Raw genomic sequence first — 19,103 nt, 5'->3', positions numbered from 1 at the left:
GGCCTGTTTCCATGCCATTGAACTATGACTGTGATGGAATGCAGGAATAACATTCTGTGGCTCGGTTCCATGACAGACGGATTGTATTGGATGGAAAAAGACTCGAGGATATGATTGTGGGGCTGATAATCCGTTTCTATGTTGGATTCTGGACGAAAATCAATCTTTGCAACAGGATATTGTCATGGCATCTAAACTTTCAAGCAAAGCAAAAGAGCATCTTGCGTACTGTTTTGTTCACTCATAGAGTCATAAAATCACGGAGTCATTTGGCGTGGCAACGGGTCAGTTGGCGCAACTTCCCCACACTGACCAACATGTCCCATCTACACTAGTCCCACCTGCCTCCTGTCCTATCCATGTACCTGTCTAATTGTTTCTTAAATGTTGCGATGGTCCATGCCTCAACCACCTCCTCTGGCAGCTCGTTCCCTACACCCACCACCCTTTGTGTGAAAATGTTACCCCTCTTTTTTAACCTCCAACATCGCGTTTCTTCCCTCTGGGCCTTGGGTCACAGACGGCTGTGGAGGCCAAGTCCATAGACATTTTTAAGACGGGGATTGCCAGATTCTTGATCAGTAATAGTGTGTCAGGGGCTATGGGGAGAAGGCAGGAGAATGGGGTTGAGAGGGAAAGGTAGATCAGCCATGACTGAATGGCGGAATAAACATGCAGGGCCGAATGGCCTAATTCTGCTCCTAGAACTTATGTATTTATGAACTTATGAACTACCTACAGTATCCAAAAGCTTCTTAAACACCACTAACGTATCTTCCTCCACTATCACCCCTGGTAGCATGTTCCAGGCACCAACCACCCTCTGTAAAAATCTCACCCTGCACATCTTAATGTGCCAGAAATTTCAGTCAATGGGAAAGTTGCATGTTTTCCAAGGAGGTAAATACATATAACCCTGCATTCCATCTCTCTCCATCCCTCCCCCACCCTAGTCACACCAGCTTTTCAGTCTCACCTAGCAACCAGCTAACAATGGCATGTGTCCTTTATCATTGCTACTGTTTTGCATATCTTTCATTCATTTGTTCTATATCTCTCTATATCATTGTCTATATCTCTCGTTTCCCGTTCCCGTGACTTTCATTCTGAAGAAGGGTCCTGACCCGGAACGTCACTTATTCCTTCTCTCCAGAGTTGCTGCCTGTCCCGCTGAGTTACTCCAGCTTTTTGTGTCTATCTTCAGTTTAAACCAGCATCTGCAGTTCAAAGGTCAGTTTATTGTCACGTGTACCGAAGTTCCTACAGCGAGCAAGTTAATCCACTCGACGATAAAGACGTAGTACGGTCATGGGCAGATTCATGGGTAATTTTCGGCCCCATTTCCGTAACCGGCTTCCGTCTCCGCACCAAAGATCCCATAGGATACTAGTGCAGAGACGGAAGCCGGTTACAGAAACATCCTCATAAAAATAAAAGTTATTTGATAAAAATCTTCTCATTTTCAGAATTTTAATTTATTAACACAAACTGTCCCCCCGCAACGTTGATTACACTGCGGGTCGGGTCGGGTCCGGTTACGGAAATGGATGAAAAAAAGACCCACGTTCCGCTCCGTTGCGTACTACACGTCAGCCCATTGCATTTAGCAGGAGTGGTCTATCTTGCTCCGCTATAGGTTCTTTGACGTGTACCAGTTAAGGTACAGTGATACTCAAATTACCATACAGCCATACTAAAAAAAAGCAACAAGACACACACTACATAAAAGTTAACATAACCATCCACCACAGTGGATTCCCCACATTCCTCACTGTGATGGAAGGCGATAGAGTCTAATATTCTTCCTCTTTATTCTCCCGTGGACGGGGCAGTCGAACCATCCACAGTCGGGGCGATCGAAGCCCCCGTGTCCGGGCGGTCGAATCTCCCGCGTCGAGCGGTCAAAGCTCCTGCATCGGGACTATTTGAAGGGGTAGATAGGCGCAGCACGGGAACCTAACCGAAGCTTGAACTCAGGATTAGGCAAGGCAAGGCAAGGCAACTTTATTTATATAGCACATTTCATACACGAGGCAGACTCAAAGTGCTTCACATAAAAACATGTCATACAATAAATGAAATAATAAAATGAAATAAAATAGAAGAACTAAAAGAAAAGAAAAGCAAAATTAAAAATGCATTATAAAAAGTGCAAAAGTTAAAAGTGCAATGTAGTTAAGATTTAGCTGAAAGCTAAAGTAAACATAAAAGTTTTCAGTCTTGTTTTAAAAGTGGTCAAAGTTGAGGCAAGTCTTAAATCTTCAGGATGTTTATTCCAGCTATTTGATGCATAGTAACTAAATCCTGCTTTCCCATGTTTTGTATTTACTCTGGGAATCACTAGCAGATTGGTTTCAGAAGATCTTAGCGGTCTAGAAGGCTTATATAGTGGAAGCATGTCAGTGATATACTTTGGCCCTAAACCATGTAGTGATTTATAGGTGAGCAGCAGGATTTTAAAATCAATTCTCTGACATACAGGGAGCCAATGTAAGGATTTAAGAATTGGTGTAATATGTTCAAATTTTTTGGTCTTTGTTAGAACTCTAGCAACAGCGTTCTGAACAAGCTGTAGCTGCCTGACAGTTTTTTTTGGAAGACCTGCAAGGAGACCGTTACAATAATCTAGCCTACTATTAATAAAGGCATGTACAAGTTTTTCTAAGTCTTGAGCTGACATGAGTCCTCTTAATCTTGCTATGTTTTTGAGGTGATAGTAGGCCGATTTTGTTACTGATTTGATGTGACTGTCGAAATTTAAATCTGAATCCATAATGACCCCAAGATGTCTGGCTTTGTTTGAAGTTTTCAGGGACAGAGAGTGAAGGTGTTGGGTTACTTTAAGCCTTTCTTTTTTAGCACCAAAAACAATTATCTCCGTTTTGTCCTTATTTAGTTGGAGAAAATTTTGGCACATCCAGTCTTTGACTTGCTCAATGCACTGGCACAACAGATCTATGGGGCGATAGTCATTTGGTGATAGCGCTACATAGATTTGTGTGTCATCGGCATAGCAGTGGTGGTCAATATTATTATTTCGCATGATTTGCCCTAGTGGGAGCATGTAGATGTTGAATAAAGAGGGCCCTAAGATCGAACCTTGCGGGACTCCACACGTCATGTTGGTTGGTTCTGATACAAAGTCGCCAATGGAAACAAAATAGTTCCTATCTTGTAAATATGACCTGAACCAACTTAAGACTGTGCCTGAGAGCCCCACCCATTTTTCCAACCTGTCCAAAAGTATTGAGTGATCAACAGTGTCGAATGCAGCACTGAGGTCTAATAGCATTAATATTGAAACTTTGCCAGAGTCTGTGTTAAGACGGATGTCGTTTACAACTTTAATAAGGGCGGTCTCGGTGCTATGAAGAGGTCGAAATCCTGACTGGAAGTTGTCGTAGCAGCCAGTTGAAGCCAGGAAGAGATTAAGTTGCTGGAGGACAACTTTCTCAATGATTTTACTTATGAAAGATAGGTTTGATATTGGTCTATAGTTGTTAATAATAGAGGCATCTAGGCTCCGCTTTTTTAAAAGAGGTTTAATAACTGCAGTTTTCAAGGCTTTTGGGAAATTGCCTGATTGAAGAGAGCTGTTAACTATTTGCAGTATGTCTATTGCTAGGCAGTCAAAAACATTCTTAAAGAAGTTGGTAGGTAAAGCATCAAGGCAGCAGGTGGATGGCCTTAGTTGTGTCACCGTTTCCACAAGAGTTTTAGAGTCTATGACATTAAAGCATGTCATCATTGCCACGTTACCTTTGCCTAAACAGGGTGGTGATCCAACATTTTTGTTTGAAGCGATGATATTGATGGCACGTCTGATGCCTTCAATTTTATCTGTATAAAATAATGCAAACTCATTGCATTTCTGCGTGGAATGGAGTTCAGGTGGTAATTGTGTTGGGGGGTTGGTCAGTCTGTCAACAGTTGCAAATAGGGTTTTTGCCTTATTAGTGTTGTTGTTAATGATATTGGAGAAAAATGTTTCTCTAGCACTTTTTAAGTCTAAATTGTAGGCACGGAGGCTCTCTTTATAGATGTCATGGTGAATATGAAGTTTTGTTTTCCGCCAGATGCGCTCAGCTTTCCGGCATTCTCTTTTCTGGGCTGTTACAAAAGCAGCTTTTCTCCAGGGTGCCTTTTGCTTACCAGAAATCGTTTTAACCGTAACAGGTGCAATGACATCTATAACTTTCACAATTTTGGAGTTAAAGTTATCTACAAGATCATCAGCAGAACATGGGTGAACATTAGATGAAAAGTTATACTTTATAATCCACTAACCTATCTCCAAAGATGTATTATTAGTAAACCATTCCATTCTTTTTTTTATCTTGACATTTGGGGGGGTTTTTTCTCCACTTTCTCTCTTACTTCCTATCTTTAAAAAAAAACTAGAAGCAGAACCAATATATGGTGTACATATAGCTGCTAAATTTGTATAATATAATGACAAGCAGTTGAATAAGGGGTGGGAATTAATAAGCTTTGGCTTCTTCCTGCTCCTTTTCGGACACATATGATTTCATTTATTTATAGATATTGTTTATGACACTTTATAAATATTCTAGTTTTGTTTTTTGTATGCTGTTTCACACTTGCTTTTTATTCTTTTATTCTGTTCGAAATAAATAATAAAATTAAAATAAAAAAATAAATTAAAATAAATCCACAATTGATAATATTAACAATGTACGACTGATATACATGAAATGTTTATAATATGTGTTTGCTTCTAATAAAAATATTATTTAAAAAAAGCTCCTGTATCGGGGCGGTCGAAGTTCCTGCGGTTGGAGCTCCAAAGTCGATCCCCGACAGGGACCGCGAGCTCCACGATGGTACTTCCGCAAGCTCCCGCGGTTGGAGCTCCCAAAGTCAGTCTCCAGCAAAGGCCGCCAACGTAAACCAGCATCTGCAGTTCCTTCTTACACAACCCTTGGTACCTATCCAAATGCCGAGCCAAAGATGTCGAGAGCATTTCTCATGCCCAACTATGAAACGTGAACACAGGGCAAGCTGTGCGCAGGAAATTCCAGCGAATGTTGGGCAAGTCAACAACGGTAATTCAATTCTCTAAATGTATGAAACATAACGTGCTGGAGTAACTCAACAGGGCGGGCACTATCTGTGGAAGGGATGGATAGGTGATGTTAATGCCCCTGTCCCACTTAGGAAACCTGAACGGAAACCTCAGGAGACTTTGCGCCCACCCAAGATTTCCGTGCGGTTCCTGGAGGTTGCAGGTGGTTGCCGGAGGTTGCAGGTAGTGGAAGCAGGTAGGAAGACTGACAAAAACCTCCGGGAACCGCACGGAAACCTTGGGTCGGGCGCAAAGTCTCCAGAGGTTTCCGTTCAGGTTTCCTAAGTGGGACAGGGGCATTAGGGTGGGGACCCTTCTTCGTACCCCATAATGTCACCCATCTATTTCTTCCACAGGTGCTGCCTGATGTGTTGGGTTACATTGTGTTTTCACACAAGATGCCAGCATCTTCATGTCTCTCTTCTTTAAAAGGATAACTTGATTTAAATGGAAAGGGGGTTTCAACATTCAAACTGATCAAAGCTTGCCCATTTCAGTCAAGCATTTCTCAACATCCAGTATTACTTGGAGACAAACTGGCATGAAGTAGATGAACAAAACAGATGACCACCCAAGTTGAAGGAAGTTTTTGATAGTAACAATAAAATCTGGCATTGCCCCATCAGCGGTCATTTTGTTATGGGTTTAGTGTGAGAAGTAGTGCATCATGACCTCCTGAAATTAGCCTGGATTCCTTTGAAAAAAGTAGACATTTATATTTAGGCATTCATGCAACAGATAAACAGATTACTTTCTACTGCAAAATCCCCAGAACATTGACAATAGTTATTGTCGCTAAAAGAAATGGTTGTGGGACCTTTATTCAATCCAACTCACCTTACACTGCAGGATGTCTTCCTTTTTCTCGGACCTGTTTTCATTTTTATTTTCTAAATTTAAAGTATTAATTTTAGCTCCAGCATCCTCCTCATCATCATCGTTGAAAACATTAGAGACTCAGTGTTGCTGGTTTCCCACGGGAACGGTGACGGACGCACCACACATCTCTGTCCTCCAGTTCCTGCGGTCTTCCGCCGCTGGAAGTCTAGGGTTTTGTTGCGTGTGTTTGCTGTATTGTCATTCCTTACAATGCCGTGTACGACAGTGATCGCAACTTCTACTGAAGTGTAGATGGCCGTTGGCTCGCTAGGAGCTCATCCGCCCTTTGACAGGTCTTGTTTGTGGTCCTGCTAAGGGTCCACAGCCCCCTCCTCACCTGGCAAACCAGGTGGGGGAGACGGTTTAGTCGCCGACTATCCGACCATGGATCAGGTAGCACGGGATTACATGGTACCCGTGGCGGGGGGAACTCCCCCCAACCTGACCTGAGCTCCAGCCCATCCCAATTAAGAAGGTTCTCTTTACCATTTGTGTCAGAGGTAGATAAGGTGGTTAAGAAGGCTTTCGGCACATTGGTTTTCATCAGTGTAGAAGTTGAGTGTAGAAGTTGGGATGTTATGTTACAGTTGTACAACATGTTGGTGTGGCCACATGTTGGAGTATTGTGTTCACCCTGCTGTGGACTTAAGCTGCAGTGAGTCCAGAGAAGATTTACGAGCATGATGCCAGGACTTGAGAGACCACAACTATAGGGCAGGCTGGGACCTTATTCCATGGAGCGCAGAAGGATGACGGGCGATCTCCAGAACAAGGGGTCACAGTTTAAGGATAAGGGGCAAATCTTTTAGGACCGAGATGAGGAAAACATTTTTCACACAGAGAGTGGTGAATCTCTGGAATTCTCTGCCACAGAAGATAGTTGAGGCCAGTTCATTGGCTATATTTAAGAGGGAGTTAGATGTGGCCCTTGTGGCTAAAGGGATCAGGGGGTATGGAGAGAAGGCAGGTACAGGATACTGAGTTGGATGATCAGCCATGATCATATTGAATGGCGGTGCAGGCTCGAAGGGCCGAATGGCCTACTCCTGCACCTATTTTCTATGTTTCTATGTTTCTATCTTATAGAGTTGCATAAAATCATGAGGAAATAGATAGGGTGAATGCACATGGTATTTTAACCAGAGTAGGGGAATCAAAAATGAGAGGACATACATTTGAGGTGAGAGGGGCAAGATTTAACGGGAACCTGAGGGGCAGTTTTTTTCACTCAGTGGGTATATTGAACGAGACACTGGAGGTGGTAGTTGAGATAGGTACTAAGACAAAATTTAAAAGACATTTAGAAAGGTACATGGATAGGAAACGTTAAAAAGAATATGGTCCAAACCAGGGCAGGTGGGACAAGCGTAGATGGGGCATGTTGGTCAGCTCGGGCAAGTTGGGCCAAAGGGCTTGTTTCCATGCTGTATGAATCTCTGACTAAGAATATGACAAGAGGCATAGATAGGGTAGACTGTCAGTTTCTTTTCCACATGGTCAAAGGCTAGAGGTCCTGGCATTAAGGTGAGAGGCTCATTGATTTAAGGTGAGGGGAGCAAAGTATAAAGGAGATGTGCGGGGCAAGTTGTTTTGCACAGATGGTGGTGTGGGCCTGGAACACGCTGCCAGGGCACAGATACAATAGTGGTGTTCAAGTAACTAATAGTTGGATATGCAGTGAATGGAGGGGCATGGAGCAGGTGCAGGCAGAGGAGATCAGTTTTACTTGGTGTCGTGTTCGGCCTGGACATTGTGGGCCGAAGGGCCTGTTCCTGTGGTGTACTAAGTTTACATGAGTGAGTATGCGAGTGTGTGAGAAAGACGGGATAGTGTGGAGGGAGCTTCACTGGGTGTGTGTTTGTGTTTATGTTTGTGTGCGTGTGTATGCATGTGCATATGCGTGCGTGCGTTTATGTTGGTATGTGCGTGTGTGTGTGTGTGCGCGTGTGCTTGAGTGTGTGTGTGTGTGCATGTGTGTGTGCTTGAGTGTGTGTGTGTGCGCATGTGTGTGTGCGCATGTGTGTGTGCTTGAGTGTGTGTGTGCTTGAGTGTAGGTGTGCTTGAGTGTGTGTTGATATGCGTTGCGAGTGTGTGTGTGTGTGTGTTGGCATGCGTGTGTATTGGTGTGTGTGTGTATGTGCATTGCGTGTGTGTGTGTGTGCATGTGCATGTGTGTTTCTGTGTCTGTGTCTGTGTGCGTGTATGTGTGTTGGTGTGCATGTGTGTTGGTGTGCGTGTGTGTTGGTGTGTGTGTCTGTGTGCGTGTCTGCATGTGACGGCATGGTGCGGAGGGAGCTTCACTCTGTGTACCGTTCCGTACTCCGTGTACAGCAGGGACATTGTGGGCCGAAGGGTCTGTCCCTGTGCTTTATGGTCCACGAGAGAGGAGATGCCAGTCAGGAGTGGGTGTTTATTCGTGGAGCTGACGAGGTGGAGCTGGGTGGGTCCCCTCTCCCCATTGCCCACACCCCCCCCCCCCCTCATTCCCCTCCCCATCAGCCGGCGATGGTGAGCCGGGCCAGCTGGGTGATGTCCTCATCGTCCAGCCAATGCCACAGCAGCTGGGCCACATCGTTCCTCTGCACAAAGACCAGCAGGTCGGCCATCTTGGAGACCAGTGCCGGGTGGAAGAGAGGGCACAGGCTGGGCCTGGGGTCTGGGGGACACAGCCCCACCGCCGATGACAACAGGCGTAGCGGCCCCAGGGGGGGGCTCTCTCTGTGCAGCCAGGCCAGGGTGGTCAACAGCCCCGGGGGTCCTGGTGGAGGGGGGAGAGAGGAGAGGGGGGGGTCAGAGAGAGGTGACAGACACACATCCAGTCTACCGACCCCCCCCCCCACATTTTCCCCCCTCCCGTATCCTACCCAGCCCCCAACCCTCTCCACCCATCCCTCTGCCCCTCCCCAACCCTTCCAGTAGCCCAAGGGTCACTGGGATGGGGGTATAGAGGGGAGGGAAGGGGCACACCCACGCCCCGCCTCTCCCCCAGGGTCAAACACAATGACCCCCCCCCCCCCCTCCTACCAGCAGCCCGGGGGTCCCTGAGGTGGAGGGGGAGGGGGAGGGGGGGTCAGAGAGAGGTCAAGGCACTATGCCCCTCCACCCACTCCCTGCCCCAACCCTTACACCCACCCTCCACCCTCACCCCATCTGGGTCGAAGGCACAATGATCACGCACGTATACACACACACACGCACGCACACGCACACACACGCACCCACACACACGCGCACACACACGCACACGCACACACAAGCACACACACACGCGCGCACACACGCACACACACACACACACACACACACACACACACACACACACCCACACACACACACACACACACACACACACGCACGCACACGCACGCACACACACACACACACTCACCCCAGGGTCAGCCACCCTACCCTGGAGCACCCGTCAGATGTGGGACACACAGGGTGACACACCCTCCCCACCCTGGGGCACCTGTTATCTCTCTCCGTGCTCTGATCCTCGCGTCTGCCCTCATCTCCATCAAGCCGACCCAAACCATGAGGACCGCCACTGTGAGGAGTCCCAGCACTCGCAGCATTCCCCACCCCGTCATCTCGTCCCGTCCCTCCCCATCCCATCGTGGCCCATCCCATCAAGGAGACCAGGGGGGAGGGTGGGACAGAGGGGGCTCTCCTCCCCCCTCACTCCCCACCCCAGGACCCGGGCATTGTGACCTCAGTCACCCCCTGCTCTCCCCAAAAACTAGACACCAGTCTGCCAATAATTGTAAAGCATGCAATGGGCATGTGTATTTGTCTGAGCAACTTTGCTGTATATACATCAGTGTACATCATTTGATCACCCCCCCCCCATCAGTCTGAAGAAGGGTTTTGGCCCGAAACGTTGCCTATTTCCTTCGCTCCATAGATGCTGCTGCACCCGCTGAGTTTCTCCAGCATTTTTGTCTACCTTCGATTTTCCAGCATCTGCAGTTCCTTCTTAAACCATTTGATCAAACATGTTTGATGGCTGTTGAAGACAAGGTCAAACGGAGTAAGATTATCATCAAAGCTATCATCAAGAAATAGCTCGGATGTTTTGTCTTTCCGCTGACTGGTTAGCACGCAACAAAAGCTTTTCACTGTACCTCGGTACACGTCACAACAAGCTGAACTCAAAATAATTACACCTGGAGAATGCCTGTGTATGAAAATGATAGGTAAACATCAAAATGAAGCGCAGACTACAGTCTGCAACCCTCCCCACAGCAACTTTGAATTGTGCTTCTGCACAAAGATCTTGTTGAAGCTCAATGAATACATTTCACTCTCATTAAATCCGACTTAATAACCTCGAGTACGAAACAGTCATGAGACATTCTTCTCAGGATTATTACAAAGCGCCCAAACCCCACCCCCGCCTCTCTCGCTCTCTCTCTCTCTCTCTTAGAGTTTATATAGACCACTGGCACATATTCAAGCTCACTATTGTCTTTGCGAAGAAGCACTGCCTTCTTGATAAGCAGTGTAAAGATGGTAGCTACCAATCCATTAACTGAGGGATTCAGTGAGTTGGAACTGTTTGCACTGGGAACTGCTCTGTTACTGGAAGGTAATGAATTGGGAGCTTTATGTTTGATTTTGCAGCTGTCAATGAAATAATTGCACATAGATGTATGTCGAATCATTCACACGCCTTCATTTTCTTCACTGTTTGATATAATATTCAAATGGTCGCAGTGATAGCTGAGATGCAGCTGATATCAATATGTGCGAAGGCATATTTCAGCACTAACAAGGGAGTATTTTGGGTGGATTTAACCTATGTATACTGGCAACAAGAGGAGTACTTGCCCTCCACAACGTGCATGTCTGCACAAAGCTGGATACAACCAAAGGAAAAATCACCAAGGGTCGCCACGGTGGTGCAGCAGTAGAGTTGCTGCCTCACAGCGCCAGAGACCCGGGTTCAATCCTGACTACGGGTGCTGTCTGTACGGAGTTTGTACGTTCTCCCCGTGACCGCGTGGGTTTACCCCGGGTCCCCTCCCACACTCCAAAGACGTACAGGTTTGTAGGTTAATTGGCTTTGGTAAGATTGTAAATTGTCCCTAGTGTGTTGGATGGTGCTAGTGCATGGGGATCGCTGGTCGGCGTGGACTCGGTGGGCCGAAGGGCCTGTTTCCACACACTATCTCTAAACTAAACTAAACTAAAAGACTTTCTGCAGCAGTTGAGTGGGGTTAATTTGAATTAATGAGGAGAAAACCTTTGTATTATAAATGCCTTAAGGTAACAATCATTTTCATAATTCCATTGTATTGCATTGCATTTGTGTACGTGAGATATTGATCTGGTTTGGAAACAATCTAAATTCTTCAGCTTCCACGTTGAAGCTTCCATGTTTGATCTGCATTGTGCCGAGTTCTGATGCCTGCTTTGTTCCCTAGATTCAAGTCAGTTGCATCTGCCCTTCAACGGACTGAGGCTATTTCTGTTTCTCGTCTTAACTAGATAAGATATTTCTATTACAATTATGTAATCAAATTTGGTATTTGAAGCCGCCCTCACAGTGTGTTTGTGTGTGTGTTTCTCTGGTCTGTCCCGCAGCACTCATCGGACTCCTCCTGAATGGCTTAACAATCTTGTCCTTTTATAAGATAAAGGATCTCCAGACACCGAGTAATCTCCTCGTCGCCAGTCTGGCTGTATCCGACACTGGCATCTGCGTGAACGCATTAGTCGCTGCGTTTTCAAGTTTACAGAGGTAAACACGCTTTGGATCGGAAAGAGTTGCGTAGAATGTGCAGCACGGCAGCTAGTCACCTGGGCAAACTAATCCGGGCCAGAGCTGGAGACAGGAACTGCAGATGCTGGTTTATACTGAAGATAGACACAAAGTGCTGGAGTAAAGGACCTGTCCCACTTACGCAACCTTTACAGCCGACTGCCGGCATCCGTGATGGGTCGCCGAAATTTTCAACATGTTGAAAATTCAGTGGCGACCAGAAAGATGCTACGACTCTATGGAGACCTCTCACGATCATAGGAGACCTCTCACAGACTGTATGTGGTCCGGGGTCGCCTGTATGGCTAATCTCTGACTCCTAATCCTACTTTCCTGCCTTCTCCCCATAACCCTTGACACCCATTCTAGTCAAAAATGTGTCTATCTCTGCCTTAAAAATATCCACTGACTTGGCCTCCACAGACCCCTGTGGCAATGAGTTCCACAGATTAGCTACCCTCTGATTAAAGAAGTTCCTCCTCACCTCCTTTCTAAAGGATCGTCCAAAAAAAAAGTATTTGATGCCATGATTTTCCTGATCTGCAACTCCAATTGTGCATCTTTCTTCCACATTGTGTACACATGCTTTTTGAGATCTTTCTGTGTATCTACAGTAACCAAAAGAAGACTTCAACATTCACAATTTCATAGCACATCACATCTCTTGCTTAGAGAGCAATGCCCCTGTCCCACTTAGGAAACCAGAACGGAAACCTCTGGAGACTTTTTGCCCCGCCCAAGGTTTCCGTGCGGTTCTCGGAGGTTCCCGGAGGTTTTTGTCAGTCTACCTACCTGCTTCCACTACCTGCAACCTCCGGCAACCACCTGCAACCTCCGGAAAACGCACGGAAACCTTGGGTGGGGCGCAAAGTCTCCAGAGGTTTCCGTTCAGGTTTCCTAAGTGGGACAGGGGCATTAGATTTAGCTCTATGGGCTAAAGGGAATCAAGGGGAGAAATCAGGAACGGGGTACTGGTTTTGGATGATCAGCCATGATCATATTGAATGGCGGTGCTGGCTTGAAGGTCTGAATGGCCGACTCCTGCAACTATTTTCTATGTTTACATCTCTCACAGGTACTGGCCTTATGGCCCAGAAGGTTGCCAAATTCACGGCTTCCAAGGATTTCTGGCAGCACTAGCCAGCATTAATACCTGTGCAGCAATTGCCTGGGACCGATACCATTTAAACTGCAGCAGTAAGTAAAGATGGCCATTTTCAATCAAAGCAAAGGGGGAGCACGAGAAAGACGTTTGCAGATCATAACAAAATCAGCCACCCGGTTCACAGAGATGAGGAAAGCTTTAGACTCAAAGACAACACAGAAGGTCTGACCATATGATGAATGGAATATCATGTACGTTTTCTGGAGCCTTGCAAATAGAAAAATATCTAATTCCCTTGGACCAGTAATCAAAAATCGGGAGAGAGTGGTTTAAAATATTTAATCGAAGATTGAGTGAGGAGATGTGCAGTTGGTTGAGGCAGGGACTATCCCAATATTTATGAAACAGTTCGACAGGTACATGGATAGGACAGGTTTGGGCCAAACACGGGCAGGTGAGATTAGTGTAGCTGGGACATTTTGGTCGGCATGGACAAGTTGGGCCGAAGGGCCTGCTTCCACACTGTATCACTCTATGACTCAGGACAAGGAGATGAGAGAGTTGTAGGTAGCAGGGACCCACGTCTGGAGCTGTTTCCACCCACACTCCAAAGACGTACAGGTTTGTAGGTTAATTGGCTTGGTATAAGTGTAAAATTGTCCCTAATACGTGTAGGATAGTGTTAATGTGCGGGGATCGCTGGTCAGCGCGGACTCGGTGGGCCATAGGGCCTGTTTCCGTGTTGTATCTCTAAACTAAACTCAACTAAACTAAACCATTGGGCCATAGAGCTAGTGCTGGAAAATGGGATTGGACTCGGTATCCCTGTTACAACTGGCATAGACAAGATGGGCTAAATGGCCTCCTTGAGTTTCAGTTTAAGTTTATTATCACATGTGCCGAGGTACAATGAAAAGCTTTCGTTGCATCCTATCCGGTCAGCGGAACGGCCTCTGCGTTAGAACATAGAACATAATGCAGTACAGTGTAGGAACAGGCTCTGTGCCAAACATGATGCCAAGTTAATGTTGTATATTAAATATGATTCTATATTTCAAACCACAAGTTATACTGATTTAATTGATAAATGCTCTTGAATTTAATTTGTGGCTTGCCTGTTCTTAACTAAATTTGAGCGAAGATTTCAGGAAACTCTTAAACCAAAATTAATTGTCATTTCCTTTGCCACTTTAATAAGAGATTTAGATTAAAAAAGACACAAAAAGCTTCAAAAAGTCATGAAAATATTGTGCAATAGTTGCACGTGACAAGCTGTGTAACGGTGCACTGAGTCTCTTTGAAGAAAGAAAAACGAGTTTATTTATCTGGATGTCGGCGATGTGATCAAACTGCAAATGTGGAGCAGAAAGTATTCCAAATCCATTGAGCCTGTTGATGCTGTGGCCAACGCAACCTTAAAACCAACATCACTGGGGGCTCATTTGAATGTACTCTTCATTGCCAAATTAAAGATTAGTGAAAGGCTGACTACAGCACATTGTGGAGTTGGTCTTTGCTCGAGTAATCTCTGAATTTATTTTTGCCAAGTAAATGGAAGCTCTCCGTCATTTCAATGTACTTATTCAACGATGCTTTATCAGGGATGTGAGTCCCAGCACTCTGAATGCTACTCAGCTCTGTAAAGCCTGTGAAAATAATCCCATTCTTTCCCTCAGCTGATTGCTAAAGCTGATTTCTTTCATTCATCGCCATCATTCCCCATTCCCTACACACGGATCCTCACTCTGAATTGCTCCGAATGATAGTTTAAACAATTTTCTAAAGTGAGCATTAAAATTCTAACTGGTACGTCTCAGTTAGACTTAAATTTCCATTTATCTGGATGAAGGAGCATTGATATTTTAATCTTCTGTTACAGGGTCAAAATTGCAATGGAGCAATGCCATGGTTGTTATATTATTTATCTGGGCATTTGCTGGATTTTGGTCACTCATGCCTTTGTTGGGTTGGGGTGAATATGATTATGAGCCATTGAGAACCTGCTGTACTTTGGACTACTCGAAAGGTGACAGGTTGGTAAATTATGTTCTTTAGTGTCATTCATAAAAAACCCGCAGCACATTGAATGCACTTTAGTGTAATTCATTCACAAAAAGTTGCCATGGCTGGCATAGCTGGTATTTATTAGTCATCTCCTACAAACGTGTTGGTGGTGGTCCTTGGTTTTAGGTTTGTTTAGTTTAGAGTAGTTTAGAATAGTTTCTTTATTGTCATTGTAACATGAACCATGTACAACGAAATTGTAAAATGTCAGCCAGTCAGTGCACCATTCAAACATTTCTAAAAGCTAACGATACATACAAGGTAAAATATTTAAAAAAGATAAACAACTAAAATAAATATCATAAAAATAGCACGCATAAACACCCAGCCCTACATCCTTCTGTCGATTTCACAGTCTCTTAGTATGTATCGCCCCTGCGTTCCTTGGCGGCTACATTTAGTGCCTTTATAGCAGTGGGGTAAAAACTGTTTTTTAGTCTGTTTGTCCTTGTCCTTGTAGATCTGTACCGTCTGCCTGACGGTAACAGTTCAAACAGGGAGTGTCCGGGGTGGGAAATGTCCTTTATAATACTCTGGGATTTTTTGATGCAGCGGGAACTGTGTAAGTCCTCCAAGGTAAGGAGAGGGCAGCCGACAATCCTCTGGGCGTTGTCAATGGCCCTCTGGAGCGCTTTCCTCTGAGCCGCTGTGCAGCTGGTGTACCATACGCATACACAGTATATTAGGATGCTCTCAATGGAGCACCGATAAAAGGACAGCAGCAGTCTCTGAGTGATGTTATTCTTCCTGAGCACCCTCAGGAAGTGCAGTCTCTGCTGGACCTTTTTCAGCAGCGCAGAGGTGTTCACGCTCCACGTCAGGTCCTCCTCAATATGGATTCCCAGGAAGCGGAAATCCGCCACCCTCTCCACACAGTCCCCTCTGATAATTAATGGTACCATGTCCGTTTTATTCTTTCTGAAGTCTATTATTATTTCCTTTGTCTTTAAGGTGTTGAGGAGCAGGTTATTTTCTCCACACCACACTGTCAGCTGCTCCACCTCATCCCGGTAGGCGTACTCGTCCCCCCCGGAGATGAGTCCCACCACCGTAGTGTCAGAGATACAGCGCGGAATAAGCCACTTCAGCTCACCAAGTCCACACTGACCAGCGATCCTCGTACCCTAACACTATTCTACACACCAGGGACAATTTATAACTCTTTCCACCAAAGACCATTAACCCACAAACTTGTACGTCTTTGGAGTGAGGGAGGAAACCAGGGCACCTGGAGAAAACCCACGCAGTTACAGGGAGAAGGTACAAACTCCGTACAGACAGCACCCGTAGTCAGGATCGAACTTGGATCTCTTGCGCTGTAAGGTAGCAACTCTACCGCTGTGCCACCCTGCTGCCCCTTTAAACAAAACTCCAAAAAGGTTTATTTGGTGTAGATTAATATAAATAAATATTTTTGACCTTTGGAAGGCGGCTTTGCATTAACACATAGAATGTGAATGGAATCACAAATGGGTCAAACAATAAATAGAACGATGACAAGAATTACCAAGTTAAAGCTCCAGTTAATCCTCAATATATTGATGTTGGGGATCTTCATGATGGTAATGATATTCTTGTTTGAGGTATTCATCACAGCACCAAACATGTTGGACACCAGCTTGGATTTATCATTGCAGAATAAAACTGAGATTAAGTTTGATTAATGACCCGTATCAGATCTGATTTCAGATCTGGACCTAATGTGAATTAGAAACTGCTTTAGTCCAGTTCTGAACCAAAAATATTAAATGTTTATATCTTTAGGTTGCTTATTTTGGATGAAGAGAGAAATGCATGACTCTTTGGAAAATTGAGCTTGCATTAAATAATAATGAGAATATTGTACCAATATGGTCTCAAATTATGTAAAATCAAACTATGCCCTTGTATCCGAACTGTATAAACTTTAACATTCTGCAACAACTGTTAGAAATCTTTTAACTTTGTCAAATATCTTGGGAGCCGACACTCATCTCCATTTTTATTTTTTTTCAGAAACTTTGTCTCATTCTTCATCCCATTGGCACTTTTCCAGTTCGCTCTTCCGCTTTTCATCTTGGTGACTTCTTACCAATCTTGTGCGAATAAATTCAAGAAAACTGGACAAGTCAAGGTAAAAAAGTCATGTTTTTAGTTTTAGTTTTAGTTTTAGGGTGGATTTTAGGAATTTCTGTTAATTGACATTGAGAAGATGAAATATCCCTTTAAGTCCAGTAAGGAATTGATCCTGATGAAGAGGGAAAGTTTCACAGAAAGACTTTTCACTATACCTCGCTACACATGGCACTAAACTAAACTAAACTAAACTAAACTAAACTAAACTAAACTGAACTAACGTAAAAAGTAATGAAGAAATTCTCTGGGATCAGCTGATTGGGTTGGCCATGGGTCGGCTTTGAATTATGGTATCGTTCGTGTGAAGCAAAACACATGGTGAAGACAGGGGGCATCTCCAATGTTTCCACAAGGATTCATTGGTCTGGCACATAAACAGATGCCTCGAGCTTTGTGCGATATAATTGTTTGTTGATTTGAACTATGTTAAATTAATGGTTTGTTTCTGACCAGTTTAATACAGGGCTGCCTTTTACAATCCTTCTCATCTGCTGGGGTCCTTATAGCCTTCTGTGCACGTATGCCGTCGTCAAAAATGTTATGGTCATATCTCCAAAAATCAGAATGGTAAGTAAGGCAGTTTCTTGGTATCTTGAGAAAGAAATGTGCACAAAAGAGCCGCAAGCTGGGTTAGATATTTCAGCCCAAGGGCCCTGGGTGTAAGTTCATAAGACCATAAGACATGGAAAAAGAATTAGGCCATTCGGCCCATCGGTTCACTGTCATTCAATCATGGCTGATCTATCTTTCCCTCTAAACCCCATTCTCCTGCCTTCTCCCCTTAATCTTTGACACCCTAAATAATCAAGAATCTTTCCCCCCTCCCCTCCCCCCCCCCACCATTACCATTGGATCTAAACCCTCGAATTCTCCAGCCAACGTCATTGTGGGGGGGGAAATTGTCTAAAATATTACCGCAGGCCAGGAAGGCATCTTATTATCAACTTCTCAAGAGCAATTGAGTTCGGGACAATAAACAAAGACAGGAAATGGCCAATGCTGGAATCTTGAGCAAAAGGCAAACTGCTGGAGGAACTCAGCGGGTCAGGCAGCATCAAAAACGCTGCCCCGTCCATTGAGTTCCACTAGCAGGTTGTTTTTTCCCCCGCAATTGGCAATAAATGCCGGCCTTGGTGACAAAGTTCACATATGATCGAAGAAGTTTAAAAATCCTTTGGAAGTTATTTTTGTAATATTGTTATATTACAGCCAAGAGAGAATTTTAATATTAGACTTCAAAACTGAGTAGCAGCATTGCTAAGGAACTGGTGTATCTTCGTTTTTGGATACGTACAGTTGCAGTTTTGGGTTGCTGACTCAGATAGGATTGCTGTTTACATTGGTTTAGTAAATTTGCAAACCCGCTGTAAATAGAACGGTGTTCTCATCTACTTCTGTGTTTCCAGCTTCCAGCCATTCTTGCAAAGACCTCACCCATAGCCAACGCTTTTGTCTACGCATTCGGAAATCCTAATTACAGAGGAGGGATATGGGCCTTCCTAACAGGACAGAAAATGGAACCGATTGAAACAGACGGAAAAATGAAGTAAACAGAACTGTCAGGGGGAAACAAACCGAAATGCAGAGCAAAACTATTCACCCAACCTGTATACTATGTTGTTTTCACAACATCCTACTCCGTAACATATAAAAAAGTATTTGTATTTCGAAACAACGGGAATATACATGTACACATTTTGGCTCCAAACTTCCTTCAACCAAAAGGATTACAGGATTACAAGCATTTCACTTTGTTTCAATAAATGACTTTTTGTTCTCTTTATTTGAGGGCAAAGAAACATTTGGACACACACATGAACAAGCAGACAAGCTCCCATATCCAGGATCGATCCTGGGTCTCTGGCGCTGTGAGGCAGCAACTCTACTGCTGCGCCACCGTGCCACACGTACATTGAACACCACTGGAAGGATGGCAATATTTGAAATGTGAACCTTTTAGACTGAATGACTTCCTTTTCAATCCAAATACACAATTTGATTATGCAACACAGAAGAGTCACAACACAACCACATTGAGAAATCATTTGCTGACAGGCAATGTATGTAGATGTAAAATTTTAAATTACCTG

At 44.6% G+C, this 19,103-nt stretch overlaps 1 protein-coding gene across 1 annotated transcript; it reads left to right on the top strand.

The window, feature by feature from the left end:
- The first annotated feature begins 10,430 nt into the window (after window positions 1-10,430).
- rgr (retinal G protein coupled receptor) lies at window positions 10,431-18,794 on the top strand. Its single transcript, XM_033012799.1, has 7 exons — window positions 10,431-10,553; window positions 11,552-11,708; window positions 12,805-12,926; window positions 14,714-14,867; window positions 16,894-17,011; window positions 17,467-17,580; window positions 18,420-18,794. Exons 1-7 carry the CDS (start codon window positions 10,475-10,477, stop codon window positions 18,561-18,563), a joined length of 888 nt encoding a protein of 295 aa, XP_032868690.1. The 5' UTR covers window positions 10,431-10,474; the 3' UTR covers window positions 18,564-18,794.
- Window positions 18,795-19,103: the final 309 nt, after the last annotated feature.

Source organism: Amblyraja radiata, chromosome 37 (assembly GCF_010909765.2).
Source record: "Amblyraja radiata isolate CabotCenter1 chromosome 37, sAmbRad1.1.pri, whole genome shotgun sequence".
Lineage (NCBI taxonomy): Eukaryota > Metazoa > Chordata > Chondrichthyes > Rajiformes > Rajidae > Amblyraja > Amblyraja radiata.
The sequence above is the reverse complement of the archived record's forward strand: the minus strand, read 5'-3'. Positions and strand labels throughout refer to the sequence as shown.

Bases quoted from the DNA above. Each gene is read 5' to 3' on its own strand.
- rgr (XM_033012799.1), top strand. From the start codon at position 10,475: ATGGTAGCTACCAATCCATTAACTGAGGGATTCAGTGAGTTGGAACTG. The intron at 14,868-16,893 runs GTTGGTAAATTA...ATTTTTTTTCAG, and splicing joins GACTACTCGAAAGGTGACAG to AAACTTTGTCTCATTCTTCA. The intron at 17,581-18,419 runs GTAAGTAAGGCA...CTGTGTTTCCAG, and splicing joins TATCTCCAAAAATCAGAATG to CTTCCAGCCATTCTTGCAAA.